The following is an 18725-nucleotide window of genomic DNA, read 5'->3' on the forward strand; positions in this document are numbered from 1 at the left end:
GGCGTCAATACAGGACAGTTCAATAACAGTTCGAAATACAGAACCAAAACAAACCTTATAGCTATCTGACAGCTCTTCACAGAGTGGGTTACAGATACCCACAGAACTCATAAACTTACGAGTTTATTAGTTCTCATAAACTTACGAGTTTATTAGTTCTGTGGGATATCTATAAAAGTTTGTTACAATTATATCTTTTCGAACGCTCTACCAAAGTTGTAGACTAACTTTTATCAAAAAAATAAGCATTTTCTTTCACATAAACTGGCCTAATTCTATAGTACTGCCCTATGATTTAAATTATTCACTTGACTTTCAAATAGCCATGATAGGTAGATAATCATTGAAACGTCAAATTCCTGATTCCAAATTTCTGTAACATTTTTCGTCGCCTTTTCAAAATTCAAGTGAAGTGAACATGTATTCAAACTCATACCAAAATGATTTCAAGGGTGCACCACCCCCACTGAGCATAGGTCCTGTTGCAGTCGACCATATGGAGTATTTTCAGAATTTCAGAAATGAGAATATTTCCCGAATCAGAGTAATTACATATTTCAATTTGATGTCACCAGTTATGGTATATTCAAACTACGAATGACAATTCATAAAACAGCACTAAAATGTACAACTTTTGACATTTTTTTTTAATAGGGTAGTCAATTATACAACACGAAATGCCTAGTTGTACGCAGGAAATAACTATAATAAGTGACTCCGTCACGTGGCGTCGAGAGATAGTTTTTTTATTCTGATTTGTGAAATGTGTTTTCAATAGACAAATATGTCATATTTTAAATTTTAGTGCTATTTTCAAAAATTTTAAATTTTCCTTTGCAGTTTGAGTACACCGTTAGTAAGAGCAAAACCCTGAGAAATTCAGAATAAAAGATAAGTATAATTTATCAGACTAAATGATTATGTAACCTGTACTTTCCAGGTTCCAAGGTACGAGTGGGGTTTGTCCAAAAGTGTATACACGCCGAGCCCTGATGTAACTACTTACACCAAGTCATGTCGTTATCTCACTCCTCCCCACCCGCAGTTCAGTATGATAGACAGAGAGCGCCACCAAGAAGTCGACGACTTTTATATAGTAGGTTTGGTAATCTTGAGATCGAAGTTACATTAGTATAACATCGGGCAGGTATACCAGGGTTCCGAATCCATGATGAGTTTTGTTTCTATATTCTATAGTTGGGTGGAGACTCTCTATACATATACTAGGAGTATTTATTGATATAAATCAAAAAGGGGAGAATTTGTGGACACAATCTTCCAAAAAAGGAAAAAAAAGCAAGGTTGGAAAACACCTAGTTTCCAGGCCTGCATTAAAGTTTCTCAGTATCCATGTGATTTGCAAAGCAGGAATACGTTAAAGGCACAATTTCACAATTTGATTATATGTAAATAATTGTGGTTTATTACCACAGTTTACTTGAACGTACATGACGTATTCCATGAGAAAACAATTCTCGACATTATTTCAATACTTCATATTCGATATAATTAGTTCATATTATTTTTAGGCTTGTCAATTGCATCGTGATCAATACAGAGAAAATTCAGGATCATTACACCCTCTCGACTACTTTAAAACCTCTGATTATTTGTACCAGTGTCCTCCAGATCCAACAACGTAAGTTTTTTTTTTGATTCACCTTACTATGATGTGATATCTGGTACTTACATTGCGTGATACAAATAACAAAAATAAAAAAAATGTTTCAGGCGATATCTCAACTATCCCGATTACCATGTGAAATATGACCAGCCACTGACATTCCCCCTAACATTGGAGAGATCTTTGAGAGCTCCTTCGTTACCAGACAGGGCTTTAACTGGAGTTTTCGATAAGTCTAGTGACTGTATTTATAAGAAATGAAATAAGTTTTTGGTATTTGTTAGATAATATTGTAATTTTTTACTGATACAATAGAGATTGGTATATTACAGATTCAGTTTCCCTGAAATCCTCTCAGTATGTTTTATTTAAATCAACCAAGTTATATTTTTTGGTCGCTTATTCACAATCTGAAACTAAACGCTATAGAAAATTCAGGCATTTTACCTAAGGCGTGAACAAATTCAGTTTCTCCGATACTTCCACTCTTAGTGAAATCCATTTTTCCCAGCAACTGCAAAAAAATTAACATTCAAAAAATATAAAAAAATTAGTGGAATGGAATGAGAAAAATTTTGTATTTATTGATTTTGTACATTTTCAATAGATTTGAATAAACTTGTCAAATGAAAGAGTTGGGTTCGCTTTAAGAACTTCAGCATTAACTAGTATCGAAGTTCTAAGCATAAAAACTGAATGTATTAAAATGTTTGCTCCTTCCTTTAAAATTGAGTTGTGAACATTTGTAAGAAAGTACTACATTATGATAGATACATTCTTGAAGACCTGAAGTATTAGTAGAACTCCAATAGCCAGTCATGATATGTCATTATAGATGGATTGATACAGTCACAACACATCACAAATACAAAACCCGAGAAATTGGCAAATTATAGAAATTGAAAAACTTGGGTTAATTAACAACAGAGGCGATTCATTGAATATCCCAAGAATTTGGAAAACAATAATTGAGAACAATAATCGAAAACAACCTATACAACACACAATGAGCCATCAGAGTCGATTTATCTGAAGCCATTAATATTCTAACCACCCACGTAGCAATGGTGAAAAATTAGGAAACAAATCATTATTGGTGCACAGTAATAGTTTTACTGTTCTGCGGTTATAACTCGTTGCAAGGGTATTTTTCACATATTCGCTTTCATAAACCAGACTAGTACATGATAACAACATGCTTTTAGACACCTTTGAAAGTTTAGAAATTGACAAATATGAAATAAGATCTATGAACAGCGACAAAAACTCCAAAATGGGTAAATATTATATACCATAACAAGTAGTATTCAACATGTGAATTGGGAATTAGAACACAGAAGTGTAAGCTGACAGTTTGTCCAGATGTATACAAGAGCTTCAACATAGTTGTGAGATTAAGATTTAGTCAACTCCTTGATTACGACGGTAACCTGGTTAGCGAAACGCCCGTCAAGAATCACAGTTCGTTCTAGTGTAGAAGAAGTGTAATCAAAGGTTCCGTTTCACTGCAGATGTTTCAGTTCAGAGTATCAACTTTTGCGAATTATCGGTTCCGATAAATACTTCGTCTAACACAGTGACAATATTCACTCAAATGGACTATTTTGTTTTTAACTACCCAGGAATATGTGTTTCAAATTATATATTCATTTTTCTATAACGCTTTCAGGATATATTTAATATATCAGAGAAGGAGTAGGCACTACAATACATTTAGTTAAATGTGTTCACACTTGGGTATACCTACTGTGTTAGTTATACGTGATAGTTGACTGCTGGTTACAGATCCGAATCCGCCAATAAGCCGATTTAAAGCCTCCGTTAGATCTTGCTCCCCGATGCAGTTGTCTTCGTCGAAATCTGAAATCGAGGTCAAGAATAACTCTTGATTTTTACAGAAAAACCATCATACCAAATATCTGGAATGCATACGCTGCCTTGACCTGGGCAGGGCAGTTTTCCGACATGACAGAACACAAATCTAGCAGGTCCTCGAAAGACATTTTGCCGTCTCGCAACGATGAAAATACTCTGAATATTCTGTCTTTGAAAGGGTTATACTGCAAACAAGCGCGCATGTTTAGGTATATATGCCGTTATGAATATGGATTTGCGTTACAACAGAGGGAAATATCGACTAAATCAACTGGCAATAATATAAAATCGATCAAAAACATATATTCTAACGAATAGAGAAAATAATTCATAACATTGGAGTGTTATCACTCTCCTATTGTGTACAGGCGTTTTTCGGAAAAAAAAACTCAATAAAATACATTCTGTCTGCAGGAGTTTATTGTTCAAAGTTGATTCTAAAGAAGAATGTCCTTGAGGTATGGTAAATGTCTTTCGACATATGTTTTGAGCCTTCATCTTTTTGACAAGTCGAGAATTAACGAAGGTATGCATTTCTATGTCAAATTATATCGTGAAAACTTCGAAAAACTTGTTTTTAATATAATTAACTCATAAAAGCGAAATGATTAGAAAAAAAAAACTATTGTTATATATAGATTACGATTACGCCATGCTCTATTCAAACCTATTTCTCATTTTATTGTGAATTTCCAGCTTATCGTAGTCTGGCCTCAAGAAAATGTATTTCATGTACTTCGCGGTGTCTTGTGGTCTACATATTTTATTGAACGTAATCAAGCCAGCCTGTGTATCATTCAGACAGTTCCTACCCGACCACCTTTTAAATATAACAATACAAAAATATAGAGAATGTAAACACAACTATCTTACCATTAATTCTGGAAATAACTGCTCAATACTGGTTACTGGAAATCTGAACGCAAAATTCCTCAACGTTCCATTAAAATCAACTGTGCAAAGACTGCAAAGCATAGTGTACAATCTGAAATTTTTCATAAGGTTCAGATGAAAATACAATTGGCGCGTATGATTATAAGACTAACTTATTTACAACTTTTTGATATGTCCATAAAACATATCTTGTTTATTCAATAGTTATATTAAATATAAGGGGGACATTTGGAAACTTTATTCAATTACTCTGATATATAACTCAAAGCACTTATTCATAAGTCGGTATCACCCATCGGCTAAAATATTTTCAAGATGGCGGCACGTCAAGTTATACCGGAAGTATCTGTCAATTTAGTTTTTCAAATGGAAAACCCTGTATATTATTACATTTTTGATTCTACATCAGAATCTAAAAACATCTGTGTATAATTTTCTATATCTAAGTCTAACCATTTTTAACATATTTAAGTTTTTGTCAAAAATGATGTTTGCAGACCTTAAAATAATGATCAATCTTTCCTATGGGGAAAAACCTTTATCATTATGTTTTGATCGAGTTCCTTGTAGAGGGGAACCAAATTTAATAGACTTTTTATGAAAATTCGTTAATTATAATTACAGGGTGGTCAAAAAATAAGAATATAAATCAAATTTAATAAAATAATAAGATTGTCAGATAATGTGGTGCTGCAGGTTTTTCCGGATTTTCCTGCAGCTGAAAAAGCAAATGCGCCACTGGAATCAATGAAGTCGCCTCGGAGCGCCAATTAATTTTTATTGTTGTTTTTATTTTTATCGTTGTTTTAATAAAATTTAGATAAAACATAAAAAAATAAACCGTCTAAAATGACTTTTTTCAAATGGAAACCCCCCATTTTTATGATTTAATCGTATTAACCACTAAAAATAAGGTTAACTCATCCAAATGATAATTATTGTGGGGTCTGCAAACATTATTTTTGACATAAAAACTTGAAAATGTCAAAAACGGTTAGACTTAGATATAGTACATTATACAATAAAGTACTAAGATTCTGATGTAGAATCTTCCGGTATAACCGGAAGTGCCGACATCTTGAAAATATTTTAGCCGAGTTGCCTTCATCGATTTTAGTATATTGCCAAATTTTCAAATTTTTCCTAATTATAGTTTTTCCATAATCGATCAATCCAGTTCCTGAAGATTCACCCTGTAGAAAGGTTGCTAATCATCTTCGTAACATTCTCCTCTTACTTGGATGACTCATTGTCGCCTACAGCACAGTCGCTCTTTTCCTGATATTTCGTCTGACCATAGTAGGAATGGCTTGACATAAAAAAAATCCCTAACGAGATTAATTTCTGATTCAAATTATAAACGCCTTATAATCTTCATTTTGAGAATTAGAATTGGGTTAAATATGTGCAAAGTACAAGACAGTTGAAAAAATCCATTACAAGTCTTAAGAATCTGCATCCAGGGATATTTCGTCTTTGCAAAATCTTATTTGGATATTCATGATATCTAAAAGTAGTCTGGGGTTATGTATTTAACATTATATATTTTCCATATTTTCTGAGTCACTATAACAAATGTTCTGAAATGGTTTTAATAGTGGATATTTACCTAAAAATTTCCCGCTCGCTCAAATAAGTAAGAAGTAAATACTCTTCCATGACTTCTTTGGTTAAAACAGGGGAACTAGGAGATGAACCCATTATTTATAATCGTATATACATCAATACTGGATTAAGTTTATGATGGAATTTGATAGATACGATAGGAAGTTCATGACAATCATGTATTAACAAAGCTTTGCAAGATAAGAAATGAATGTAATCATTCAGTCAGTGGCGTAGCGTGGGTTTTTGCCGCATCTTGTTATTTATCGTCATAGTAAAATGTATATGTATAAATATACTACTTTATATATATTTGCCAAATTTTTTTGTCAGCGTTGGTTGGTCAACCCACTAACGCTGACATAAACTGGAGCCAACTAGAATCTCTTAACGCAGATAACAAAAAAACTCGGTACAGACATTAGGTATAGAACGAAACTGCAGTAACAGTAGTTACAAATTAAAGTGGTAAAAAACAGAAAGATTCATTTCTCATTAAAAAAAATGTTGACTAGTAAATTAACGTTGCATTTTAAATTAAGGAAATCATTGATTACCGCCAAATATAGGCGTCACCTTCAGCTGGGATTCAACGGTTTTATAACAGCAATTGAGATAAACTTAGATTAAGTCTACCCTGCAGCTGTAACCTCAACATCAAAGAGATCAGTAGGTGAACCCGTGAACCTATTTTCATAAAACCTGCGCTAATTCCTAAGCTAGAGTATTTGCACAAAAATTTGATTAAAAATGTACTTTACGTGCTATTTTTAACGCAGCGTTACACAACCATCTATATCAACATTTACATTGTTGTCTACAGCAAGAATGGCTAAATTTGTTTATCTTGATTTTATTTAATTTAATCTTAAGATTGACATAGTGCCGTTGCCTGAAAAAATCCTCCTATATATACCAATATTAAACAACTCCAGAAATTTTCTATATAGATATTTATTTATACATTAGCCTTATATGATACAAAACGAGAAATGTAACAATTACTTGCAAGCCACCAAATACCAGGAACGAAAATCAGCGCCATGAAATTCGAACCTACTTTCAAACAAAAAAACTCTAGCTAATAAGATACTTTTTGATTGGCACTAAACGACTGTGTCGAGTCCATCATCTGTTGTCATCTCCGAAATTGATAACCTTCCTAATCCGTTCGATCTTGTTCTCATTGGCCAAAGGCGGACATTCTCCCCCTCCACGCCGGGAGCTGCTCCTGACGCCCCGGCAGGCATTCTCCTTGTTTTCCTTCTGCTCAACAAACTCCTCCAGGCTGACGTAGCCCTGGGGCTTGGCCTGGCGCGCCCTCGACTTGACGTACTCGTTGTAGATCTCGTCGACGGACTTTCCCTTGACGACTGCAAAGACATGGTGACGCGCGATCCGCAGCATCCTCTCGCTGGTGCCCCCCTCCGGGCGGGGAGCGTTTGCACTCAGATTGGGCAGGAAGCGGCGCGTCAGCCGCGCCAGGATCGAGGCGAAAAGTTTGAACTGCGCGTGCGCGGGAGTGACGTTCTGCGTGCGCAGCGCTTCGTACACAGCCCACTGGAGTTTCTGTAAAAAAGAAAATTATATGTGAAATACTGTGTAAATACTGTGATGTATTTGAGATTTGAAATACTTTGTATATCTACAATAACTTGAAATAGTTTATATCACTTGATAGGTGGAACTGGAACCTCTGCTGTGAAATTAATCTAAAGATAAAAGAACTTGAGTTACAATAGCACACTAGAATGAGGAATGCAGTGGAACTAAATTCTCACAAATGACTGACGTTTTTGCCTTAATCTATGTATTGGAAATTATATGAATTGTACTATAGAATAGAATAGAATTGACCTCCATGAATTGGCAAGAAATACTTTCTACCGACGACCCAAACATAGCATATGGCATATTTTATGACCTAATCAAAAATCTGGTTAACATTATTTTCAGGCTGAAAAAATGCTCGAGAAATGTTAAAGACTGTAAAAGCTGGATGACCAGTGGCATTAAAATGTCCTGCAAAAATAAAAGAAAACTTTATCAGATGAAACTCCAAGGAAAAATTCCACAAGACTATTTACATAAATATTGCAAAATACTTAAAAAAGTGATTAGAGTCAAAAAAATTGTGTGACAACCAGTTTATTAATAACGCTACCAATAAAGGGAAAGCAGTGTGGACATTGGTACAAAAGTACACAGGGAAAACAGAAAAGAAGAACGTTTCAATTCTAAGAAATATTGATAAAGAGGAAAAAGATAAAAAATTAATCTTAAACAAAGTGAATAGCTTCTATATAAATCAATGTTCTAAGTCTATCGTCATGACAACAAATGAACATACAAGTTTACATCCAATAAATATAACCCTATTTCTTGCACCAACAACTGAACATGAAGTAATCTCTACAATAATGTCACTAAAACATCTAAAATCGGTTGGCTATGACGAAATCCCGGTAAAACTCTTGAAATATGTTGCACGTGAACTATCAACACCCCTAGCAATTATTATAAACATGATGCTTAATAAAGGGATATTTCCTGACAAATTAAAAATAGCTCATATAAAAGCAATCTTCAAAAAGGGTGACAAGGATCAAATAAAAAATTACAGACCTATAGCATTACTATCAAATATTAGTAAGATTTTTGAAAGAATCATATATAATCGCCTTATATCCTACCTTGAAACATTCGAACTATTAAGTGATACACAAAACGGTTTTCGAAAGGGTAAATCGACAACAAGAGCAATTTATCAAGCTTTATGTTCAGTCATAAATAGTCAAAACAACAAGAAACATAGCTTAATGATTAACTTAGATCTTTCAAAAGCTTTTGACAATGTCAATCATAAAACATTGCTAAATAAACTTGAGGCTTATGGAATCAGGGGAACCTCAGCTAACTTGATAGAATCATACTTATATAATATAAAACAGTACGTGGTCGAAAAATGTCACATCACAAATGAGGTTATAAGGTCTGATGAACTAACAATAATTAGAGGGGTACCACAAGGATCAATTCTAGGTCCATTCCTGTACATTCTCTATACCAATGAACTACAAATGGACAACAACTTAAACACTATACAATTTGCTGATGACACAACCGTTATCCTTGAAGAACAAAATGGAGATGACTTGGAAAGAAATGTGTTCGATGCTTTAAGTACCCTGGAAGCTTGGTTTGCACAAAATCACCTAAAGCTGAACCCTAATAAAACACAGGCAATCAAATTCTCACAGTCAGCTGAAAATGATTATACTTTTTCGGATGGTAAATCAACAATAACAACTAGTAAAAGTTCAAAATTCCTGGGAATTGAGCTAGATTTTAGACTAGATTGGAAATCTCATCTGGATACTTTGTCAGAAAATGTTGCAAGGCATTGCTATGCCCTAAGAGTCATCACTAAAACAATAAATGTTCAAGCGTCAATGTCTGTCTATTATGCACAAGTCCACTCAAGACTTAAATACGGCTTAATTTTTTGGGGTGCATCTGTGAACGTTAAAAAAATTTTTTCACTTCAAAAACGTTGCCTTAGAATTATTTATAAATCCAAACAAACTGATAGCTGTAAACCGTTATTCATAGAAAAGAAAGTACTGACCCTATACAGTCAGCATAATGTTTATTAAAAGCAATCCAAAGCTTTTTAACGACTTTGATAAAGCACACATCTACCCAACAAGAAATAAAGCAGATTTGGTTACTAATATTCCTAATTTTACTTTTATTCAGAAAAATATACCGTATACTCTCATAAAAATCTATAACAAACTTCCAAATGCACTAAAAAACCTCTCTAAAACAACACTCAAAAATAAACTTAAAAACTTTCTTCTTAATAGAGGATACTACTCATCTGATGAATATTTTAAAGATACCATCCCTACAGATTTTACCTGCTAAAATGTCTCACATTTAATTGATTTTAATTTTTAAATGTTTTTAACTGTATATTTATTACACTGACATGTTCTACGCTCATCTGGGCATTTTACTTCATTGTAATTGAACAAATAATAAATAATAATAATAATAATATAGATAGATGATATCTCTTTCCGAATTACCAAAACTACTTTCCTTACAACTTCAGTCACTCACCTTCTTATGGACGGCACTCAATTCTCCAACGGGATTTTTGTTCTGGTAGATAATCGAATCGCTCTGTGTCCTATCCATCACAGCCTTATGTTCCGACGTCGATGGTCTCATTTCGATTGACTGACTGCGAGCCTGCTTGCAAGGTCTGGTGTCTTCCGAATCGGTCCTTTTGCGCTTTTTGTCGCCGTAAGCGTCGAGCCGCTTGAACGGCGACCTCTTCAAAGGAGATGAACGCAAGAAAGGGGATCTCTTGAAAGGGGAGCACTTCATTGGCGAAGGTCTTTTGGTGGGCGAAGCAAACAGCGCGCGTTTCGACGAAGGTTTTTTCATGTCTTTCAACAAGCCGGAAGTACCTAGAAATGAGAGTCATATTCATGAAGGGAGACTAACAAAATAACTTTTATTCTCCGCATTAGGAAGGGGATTAAAATAAGAAGGTGGTTAAAAGTTTTGAAGTTAATTTTCATCGTCAGGATAGTAATAATGGACTTGCCAATCAAAGAAAGAAATTTATAATGGTGATTTAGTTTTCAATTCAGAGAATGAATCGAAGACTATATAAGAAAACTGTAGCATGTTGAAGAATTATGGACACAATAATTTCAGAATTTTGACTTCTGGTCACAAGATGATTTCTGTAAGATTATTCATTAATATTGAGAACTGGTAGATATCAAAAATCATTTCCCTCGTACTCTTTATGAAGAGAAATTTTAGATATATTTCTACATTCTGAAGACGCCAACTTGGTTGGTGAAACGTGTGTCAAGAAGAACATTGCAGTTTTTGTGTTTGGCTTGTATTGGACTGATTCTCCATCAGAGGTTCTAGTTTTATGGAATGGAAAAGTGTAAGGAAAGTATATTGAAAAGAATGAGGCTGTAAAGTTGTTAAAGAACAAAAACTAAAAAAGAATTCATCAAAAATTCTGATATTCACTAGTAAAACCTTACGATTGGAAACAGTTTTCAAGTAAGCATGATGTTCCAGTATAGCTGACTTCATCTTATACACAATAGAGATGGTCAGTTTATTTGAATTGGCAAATCAAAGAAAAGAGGAAACCTAAGAAATACTTGAACTTGTTTGTACTTACTTGGCATAAATAGACTAGATTTTTTATCACAGTCCGGACTTGCGAACAGGGCTCTTCTTGAGGACAGGTCACTGTCCCCGAAGTTGTTAGTTTTTTCAATCTCCCCAGTTAGTTTTCGGAACCGCATTGCGAGTTTTTTCTTTGCCGAGCTGCTGGGGGTGCGAGTTTTCATCCTCGGACTTTTACTCGGGGTTTTCTTCGGCGTTTTCTTTGGACTTTTTCTTTTACTAAAATTATCCAATTTCCTGAAAACAACAAAAGGGCATTATTGGATTTACTCCCGAATGAAAACAAAATAATGATAATAATGAATATTACTGGAGTTTAATCCCAACACCAAACCGTTATTTTTAACATGTTGACGTGTGTTTCAATCACCAAGTGCTCATCTTCAAAAGGAAGATTAAACTCATTTTCAAGAGTTTAATTTTCCGGATGAGTCTTTTTGAAAACACAAGCAATGACATTTATTAGTACTTGTACAAAAAAAATTCCGTGAGTTGTAATTTCTGTTTATTTCAGTATTATCATTTAATGGTACTCAAATGCAATATGCAAAAAAAACACTTGTGCCAAAATGTGTTTCAGATTGCTTTTGATTTTTTTTTGCATGACAACTCTCTAAAATGAAGTGGTAGTAAATGTATAGCCCAACACATTAATTTTCAGTTCTTTTCAATCTATTACATTCCTGTAGAAGATGCTTATGTGATTTTCAAACAAAATAGCTGAATATAAAATCATAATTTTCAAATATATAATTTGAAGCACATTGTACCAGAGTCTTTTTATTATCATTTTTGGGGAAGGTGCAAATCCCTAGAAAGAGTAATAAAAAACTCTTATTCCCCACAAAAAATGACCTTGGATCAGTACAGTAACATGTAACATTCATTGTGCTGAATTTTTAGGAGAGTTTAAGTTGAGTAATTCTGAGAAACAAATTAGAAACCTTTTCATACAGGCATCTGTCAACTTTATTATTTCTTCCATGCTCCTGTGAACAAAACATAGACATCACTCAGATATGGAATTATTTGGAACATTAAAATCATTTTAAAATCAATTGTTTAAATTAGACTAGTTCATAAAACAGCAATATTGCTAGTTTGAATTTGTATCATTTTTTAGTTTTAGTCAATGGTTTTGAAATGGGTTCCCACTTTATAAATAACAAAATAAATCATCAGTTTTTGTGCCCAATTTTTAACGACCTTTTACACTAACAGCAGTGATGCGGAAATAAATTGATATATCATCATTATAAGACTTACTTTGTGTCCACCAAAATCTGCCTGGCCCTTGATCCAGCGAAAGACGAGATGCCCGACTGCAAATTCACGCTGGAGAATGTTATCCTCCTCCTGGCCAAGTGGCTGAGCCTTCGTCCCGGCGATTTGACTGCCCATCGCTGTTTTACCTGCTTCCGCTTCATCGGGCTGAGACAGTTCGATTCGAAAACAGTGCATGTAGACTGTGTTTCGGCTCCGACATACCTTTGGGCGTATTTTGCACAAAGGTCCTCGAATTCTTCAGAGAGTTTGCTGCGGTTGTGACTGAAAATATAATTCATTCATTAATTTATTCTAATAACACTTTGGTACGCAGGTACATGTGCCAAGCCTTAATATGGTGAAAAATTAAAAAACTAGAACAATACAAAAAAAGAAATAGATCTAATTCACATGAAACACGAATTACATGAAATGTGAATTAAATCTATTACTCATCATCAGTGCTTGGCTTGGCAAAACAGCTATCTGAAGGTTTAAACTTTGAATGGGACGAAAATTACATGTTTACTGCATTGTCGTGAAATGTATTGGGAAAAACAATCATTAAAAGTATTCGAAAATAATTATTACTCACTATAAACCATGACATCTATCTTCAAGTATCTTTGGAAAAGACCTGCTAGTGCAATCCTCCAAAGCACATGTAACCAGCAGAGATTTTGATTCCCCACCCAGACCGCTATCGTCACTCCTCCCACTGTTATCCATAGATTGACTATTTCCACTCTCCATTGAAACATTAGATTTCTGTTCCTGTAAGGACCCATCCCAAAAATAGTCTTTGTTAAGCTCGATTTTGTTCAACATTTCAGACACTGACGTGTGAATAACCGTCACACTGTGAGGAGGAAGAACCCCCTTAAGGTGATTTCGGGCTCTTCTAAGAACAGTCCTATCTTTTTTGTGGATGTACTTCTCTTCCTTAACTGCTGGTGGCAGTAGAGGAACGGGAACTATCTCGGAAAGTGTCTCTTCATCTTCGAATAAATCAGGACTGATGCTTCCATTCAAAATGCTTTTATACTCTCTCTTGGGAGTTTGAGGGGCCTTTGAAACAAAATTTTGACTATCTTTCTTTAAACTACCAGTAAGTTCTTTTTTCGTTTCCTTGACTGTAACTGTTGGAAATGTAGTGCTACTGTCTTTATTTGAACTACCACCACCACATTCACTTTGTGTTTCCTCCATATTGGCCTTTGACGAACTATTTTTACAGTCTTCATTTGTAATATTTTGCATTTCCTCTAATTTAACCCATGAGGTTCTCTGTTCATGGTCTTCATTTAATATACTTTGTGTTTCAACAATTTCAGGGTTAGGGGGAATAGTTCCAATGGCTTCATTTGAACTACTATGTAGTTCTACATTTTTAATATCTATTTCTTCAATTTTAATGGAAGAAGCATTTCCACTGTCTTTATCTGAACTATTTAGCATTTCCTCAATTTTACAGTTTGCAGCAGTAATTGCAATATCTTTACCTGAACTATTTTGTATCATGTCATTTTTAATTTGTATTTCTTCAGTCATAATGCCAGGGGAAATACATCCAATGTCTTCATTTGAACCAGTCTGTATTTTCTCAATTTTAATAAATGTAACAGTCGTTCCAACATCTTCATTTGAACCACTTTGTAGTACGTCATTTTCAATCTCTATTTCTTCAATTTTATTGAATTGAGAAGTAGTTCCAATGTCTGCATTTCTATCACTTTGTAGTTCTTTGTTTTCATTCCCTATTTCCTCAATTTTAATGACCGGGAAAATTGTTCCACGTTGTTTATCTGTACTATTTTGTATTTCCCCAATTTCAGTCCTTGGGATAACTACTTCTGAATCACCACAGGATTCTCTTTCTGTAGGTTCTATTTCATGGGTTTCTTGCAGGGGTTCATGGACTTTGATAGGAAGTTTAAACGTGTCTAGTTTGAATGTGGTATTTTCTGCAGCCTGCTTACCAACTGAATCGAAAACAAAATTTCTTGAAAGTGTTTCCAAAAAAGAATTTTTTCTATCACTTCTGGAGTATTTGGAGGGCATCACACTTTCCTCAACATCACAACTCTCATCGATACTCATATCAGAAACACTATCCTTATGATCTAAACACACTCTGTCGTTAACTTTTTCCACAGAGCAAGGAACTTCCGGTTGAGCTTCCAGCTCATCCTCTGTCAAACTATTGTTAGGAGTTAGGCTCCGGTATTTTCGTTTCACAGTATAAACATTCTCTTTATCACATTTTGAAAATATGAGCGTTAACTTTTTCTTGGGGTCATCAGTTGCCAGGGTATTGGTAATGTTATAGAAGGCCGATACATGCTGCTTCTGGCTCGAAGAAAAACCTTTGAAGTCATTCTCAGCCTCACAATACAAAATATTTGCTTCTTTCTCAACCTCATCTTCAAACTTGTCCCCACTGTTGTTCTTGTTATTTAGAGTGGATACGCTACCATATACTATTTTCGCTGCACATGGTATTTCGATATCTGAAAGAATTGTTTGAAAATGAATCATTTATAAATAGATAAAATTATGATATCTGCTGGATTTTGAATGCTTTAATTAATTACAATTACAAACAATAACAATTGTCACAGATAAACCTCTGTTATTACCTACAGTGGTGTTATATAAGGACTAATGTAATCAATCATTTTTAATATAATGTATAAGTTTGAAAATGTCCCTATAAGGTGAAACTGCAATAACGTTAGTTACAAATAAAACTGGTAAAAAACATAGAAAGTTCCAATTCTTATTTTTCACGATTATTTCCTATTATGTAGTAATTGCTACATCTATCAATTCAATAACAATAATAGTTATAAAAATGTTTGTGTACTCCTAGTTAAAACACACTCGTATATTTTTGACTGTCACTTCATGAAAATAGTATTGTTTCCATTCTACATAAATAGTACAAGGCCCAAAAGAAACACTTTCTTTACTTTCGTTATCAGGAAAACGAATATAAAAAACATTGCAATATCTGACAAGTTAAATTCAATCAATAAAAATAGTGAAATGTAAACTTTCAGTATTAGGTCCGCATCTAAAAAACCAAAAACATTTTTTAATGAAAACCTAAAATTTTTAGTGCTCTAGAAGTAAGAATAGCAATATGGGGTTTGAATGACATTTTTGGGTCAAGAGTGATTTCTAAATCTTTGATTGTATTACAATTCACAATGATCTGTCTCAGTCCACAGTAACTTCAACATAGGCAAGGCAATCTCTTGATATAAAAATGTGCAAATAATAATGTCTTAATTCTAGATAAATTTTAGGTCATATCGTATATAAAGTTTAGATAAATGAGCAGATTTGTACTGGTAGATCTCCACGACTGAATCCATGTTGCTGACTTATGATTATATGTCTACAATACCATGAAAGATTTTTTGTTATTAGACCATCTAATAATTCGAGTAATTCAGATTGATTGTAAACTGCTCGATAATTTTTAATGTCATTATGTGATTCACTTATAATAACTAAGAAAGCCTAATAAAAATTGATAATTGGTTTATCTGTTACGGCAAAACTATATATAATTTTCATTTCTGATAACTTATTGTGATGTGGCCCACAGATAACAAAGAACTCTAGTGAAATAATGATATAATTTAGAATATGATATCAAAATGTTTTTTTTCTATGATGACATCCTCATGTGATGAGAAAAAATGCATCATTTTATGAGTTTGTATTACCAGAAACAAGATTCTGAATTCAATTTTTCAACAGTTCAGGCTTTGAAGTGGCCATATCTTCGAAAGTAGATTAGATTTGTGCTCAGCAGACAAAAATATGTAAATCAATAATATGTACATTGTTTACCTGAGATATCAGAGTCCTTATCGAATCCACTGTAACTGATTTCATGACTGTCTTCTGACTTGGGCAATATGAAGGCTTCGTCGTCAATGTCTGACGAGTTGAAAAGGTTTCTCGTTTCTTCGTAATCCTCTCGGTCTATCTCCATGCTGAGATCAAACAGTCTAGGGCGAACGTCGGGTTTCTCCAATAGCGCGTCTTCGCTCAAATATACAGGTTTGTTGGAGGATTGTTCTGTCAGAATATCGCTGCAGGAAGAAGAGTCCAAATTTGATTCGGGATTGTGAGATATGTATCCGCTGTCATAGTCCATGTTGAAATTTAAGCTATTTTCGTACTTGTCGCGACGTTCTTGATCTAGTGAAAGTAACATTTCAATAAATTATTATAACTTAAACCTTCATTATATATCTGCCAAGGCTCGATACGAGTCTTTAAGGAGAGAAATTTTGATATCATTGGATGACTTAGAAAACAATATATTTTGTTTCAAACAAATTGCATTCATCGGCTATATTTATAACAGTAAAAATTGTAAACAACCATCAACCAAAGGACAGCTTACGGGGCATTGGCACGCGCCATTGTCAATTGTCAGAAACGTTACAACTGACAAACCACTCTCTATCTTCTTTTATTTGGCACTTTGGCAATTGGTGCATTTTGCCAACTGTCATACTTGGGATTTTTTTCCCGAATTCGAAATTATATTTTTCCGATTTAAATCCCAGAATTATATGATTCTGATCCAAACTATCTGATCGCCAGGTATTTGAGATTAGGTATAGATACATTTTACTGCTTTGAGAACACACATTATTCCGAATTTAAAAAGAAATTCCCAAGATGAAAGTCTGAATTATATAATTCAGAGATCAAAATCTCAAGATAGGTTCTCAAATCTTGAGGAAACAGGAAAACATGAATTTGAATGACTAAAATATTACCCAACAAATATAACAGAATACATATATTTTACTTCAAAATTAACTAATTAACTATTAAAATTTATCTACAATTAAGACGTCATTGTTATTTGCTCATTCTCATTTGAAGAGTTTGTCTATATTGAAAATACTGTGACCAGAGACAGATCATTGTAAAATATAATAATAAAAAATGAATATGTTTCAATTGTGATACATTAACGACACTATACAGAAATAAAAATATACTTACTCGACATAGCTCTTCAATGAACCTAAAAGTATTCACTTTAAAAACTTGTCAACTACATAGCAAATCTCGAACATGGAACAATTTACAATGATGGTCACAGTAATCTTCACTTTCATAAGAACCTCCTCTTAGTTACCTACCAATTTACCTGATATTCTTCTTTTATTATCTACCTGAATTCTTATGAAGATCTCAGTGGAACTAATTTTGAGACTTTTAATACTATCTGTTTCAAGATATTTTCACATTGGGATTTGTAGGTCAGTGTTACAATTATTGGTAAATATATATATATATATATATATATATATATATATAGGTTTCCACAGTCATCAATCTGACAATACGAAGTCCGGATTGAACCGTGGAACATACAAACGCTCAAACTCAGAACTTATAAAACTTGCCATTCGTTTCATTAGTCTAAGCCGACCTTTAATTGATACCTTCTGACAGTCACAGCACAGTAGAAAATACCTTTACTCAGGGCTGCTCCTGGCTATACAATTGTACGAATTGCTATACAATTCAATATTTTGTCGTACATGCATACAACATTGACGAAAAGCATACATTTTGACTTCATTTGGTTTTGCATTGATTCGAACGAGGCAACTGTTATATATTTACGAACTTCAATCACTTCGTCCTTCGATAGTAGAGTAATCTGTCTATCTCTGTCTTCCGTCTCATTATGATAGGCGTGTCCCGCGTGTCTGTCTGTCATAGAACTCATAGAAGTCATAGATCACGATCACAGAGCACTTAATTTTCAGATCAGTCAAATGTCAATTCTATCGAAAAGCGCTGACGCTCAAAGAAAAATAAATCCACAGTAAGAGAAAAGACGAATTTTAAATAAATATTTATGAATGGTCATTGGTAGTTCACCTCACCCCTCTTGATTTCTGTTTTAGGAATCTTTGTGTTGTCATTTGATTTGATTTATAATATAAGCTAAAACTAGATTAGTGAATGCAGAATTTTCAATTAATATTGATGCAAATAGTAATCAAATCAATATTTGTAATAACCACTTCAAAACATTCACATTTAACAAACGATGGAGTGTCTGCGCATGCGCTAATCGCGTTATTCCATCTTTGCATCATGCGGCAAGCTGTCACTTGTCAATTATTCTGATGACAGTGTTGGCGACCATTGATGCTATACAATTATAGCGAAAATC

General features: G+C 33.9%; 3 protein-coding genes across 3 annotated transcripts; 1 reads left to right on the top strand and 2 right to left on the bottom strand.

Moving 5' to 3' along the window:
- The first annotated feature begins 313 nt into the window (after positions 1-313).
- Positions 314-1973, top strand: LOC111513977 (ciliary microtubule inner protein 2C). The gene is made up of 4 exons (XM_023170203.2): positions 314-544; positions 941-1096; positions 1530-1639; positions 1732-1973. Exons 1-4 carry the CDS (start codon positions 419-421, stop codon positions 1883-1885), a joined length of 546 nt encoding a protein of 181 aa, XP_023025971.1. The 5' UTR covers positions 314-418; the 3' UTR covers positions 1886-1973.
- On the bottom strand, positions 1892-6178 carry LOC111513976 (calcium and integrin-binding protein 1). The gene is made up of 5 exons (XM_074186089.1): positions 6003-6178; positions 4373-4484; positions 3537-3684; positions 3372-3484; positions 1892-2138 (listed from the first exon to the last, which is right to left on the bottom strand). The coding sequence occupies exons 1-5, from the start codon at positions 6092-6094 to the stop codon at positions 2028-2030; spliced, it is 576 nt and encodes a 191-aa protein (XP_074042190.1). The 5' UTR covers positions 6095-6178; the 3' UTR covers positions 1892-2027.
- A 758-nt stretch (positions 6179-6936) lies between these two features.
- On the bottom strand, positions 6937-16952 carry mi (cyclin E-interacting protein minus). The gene is made up of 6 exons (XM_023170204.2): positions 16361-16952; positions 13092-15006; positions 12497-12778; positions 11223-11467; positions 10127-10479; positions 6937-7567 (listed from the first exon to the last, which is right to left on the bottom strand). Exons 1-6 carry the CDS (start codon positions 16728-16730, stop codon positions 7127-7129), a joined length of 3606 nt encoding a protein of 1201 aa, XP_023025972.2. The 5' UTR covers positions 16731-16952; the 3' UTR covers positions 6937-7126.
- Positions 16953-18725: the final 1773 nt, after the last annotated feature.

The sequence above is a fragment of the Leptinotarsa decemlineata genome, unplaced genomic scaffold (genome assembly GCF_025532065.1).
Source record: "Leptinotarsa decemlineata unplaced genomic scaffold, Ldec_3_MD MMD2_tig00078422_RagTag_RagTag, whole genome shotgun sequence".
In the NCBI taxonomy this organism is placed as follows: Eukaryota; Metazoa; Arthropoda; class Insecta; order Coleoptera; family Chrysomelidae; genus Leptinotarsa; species Leptinotarsa decemlineata.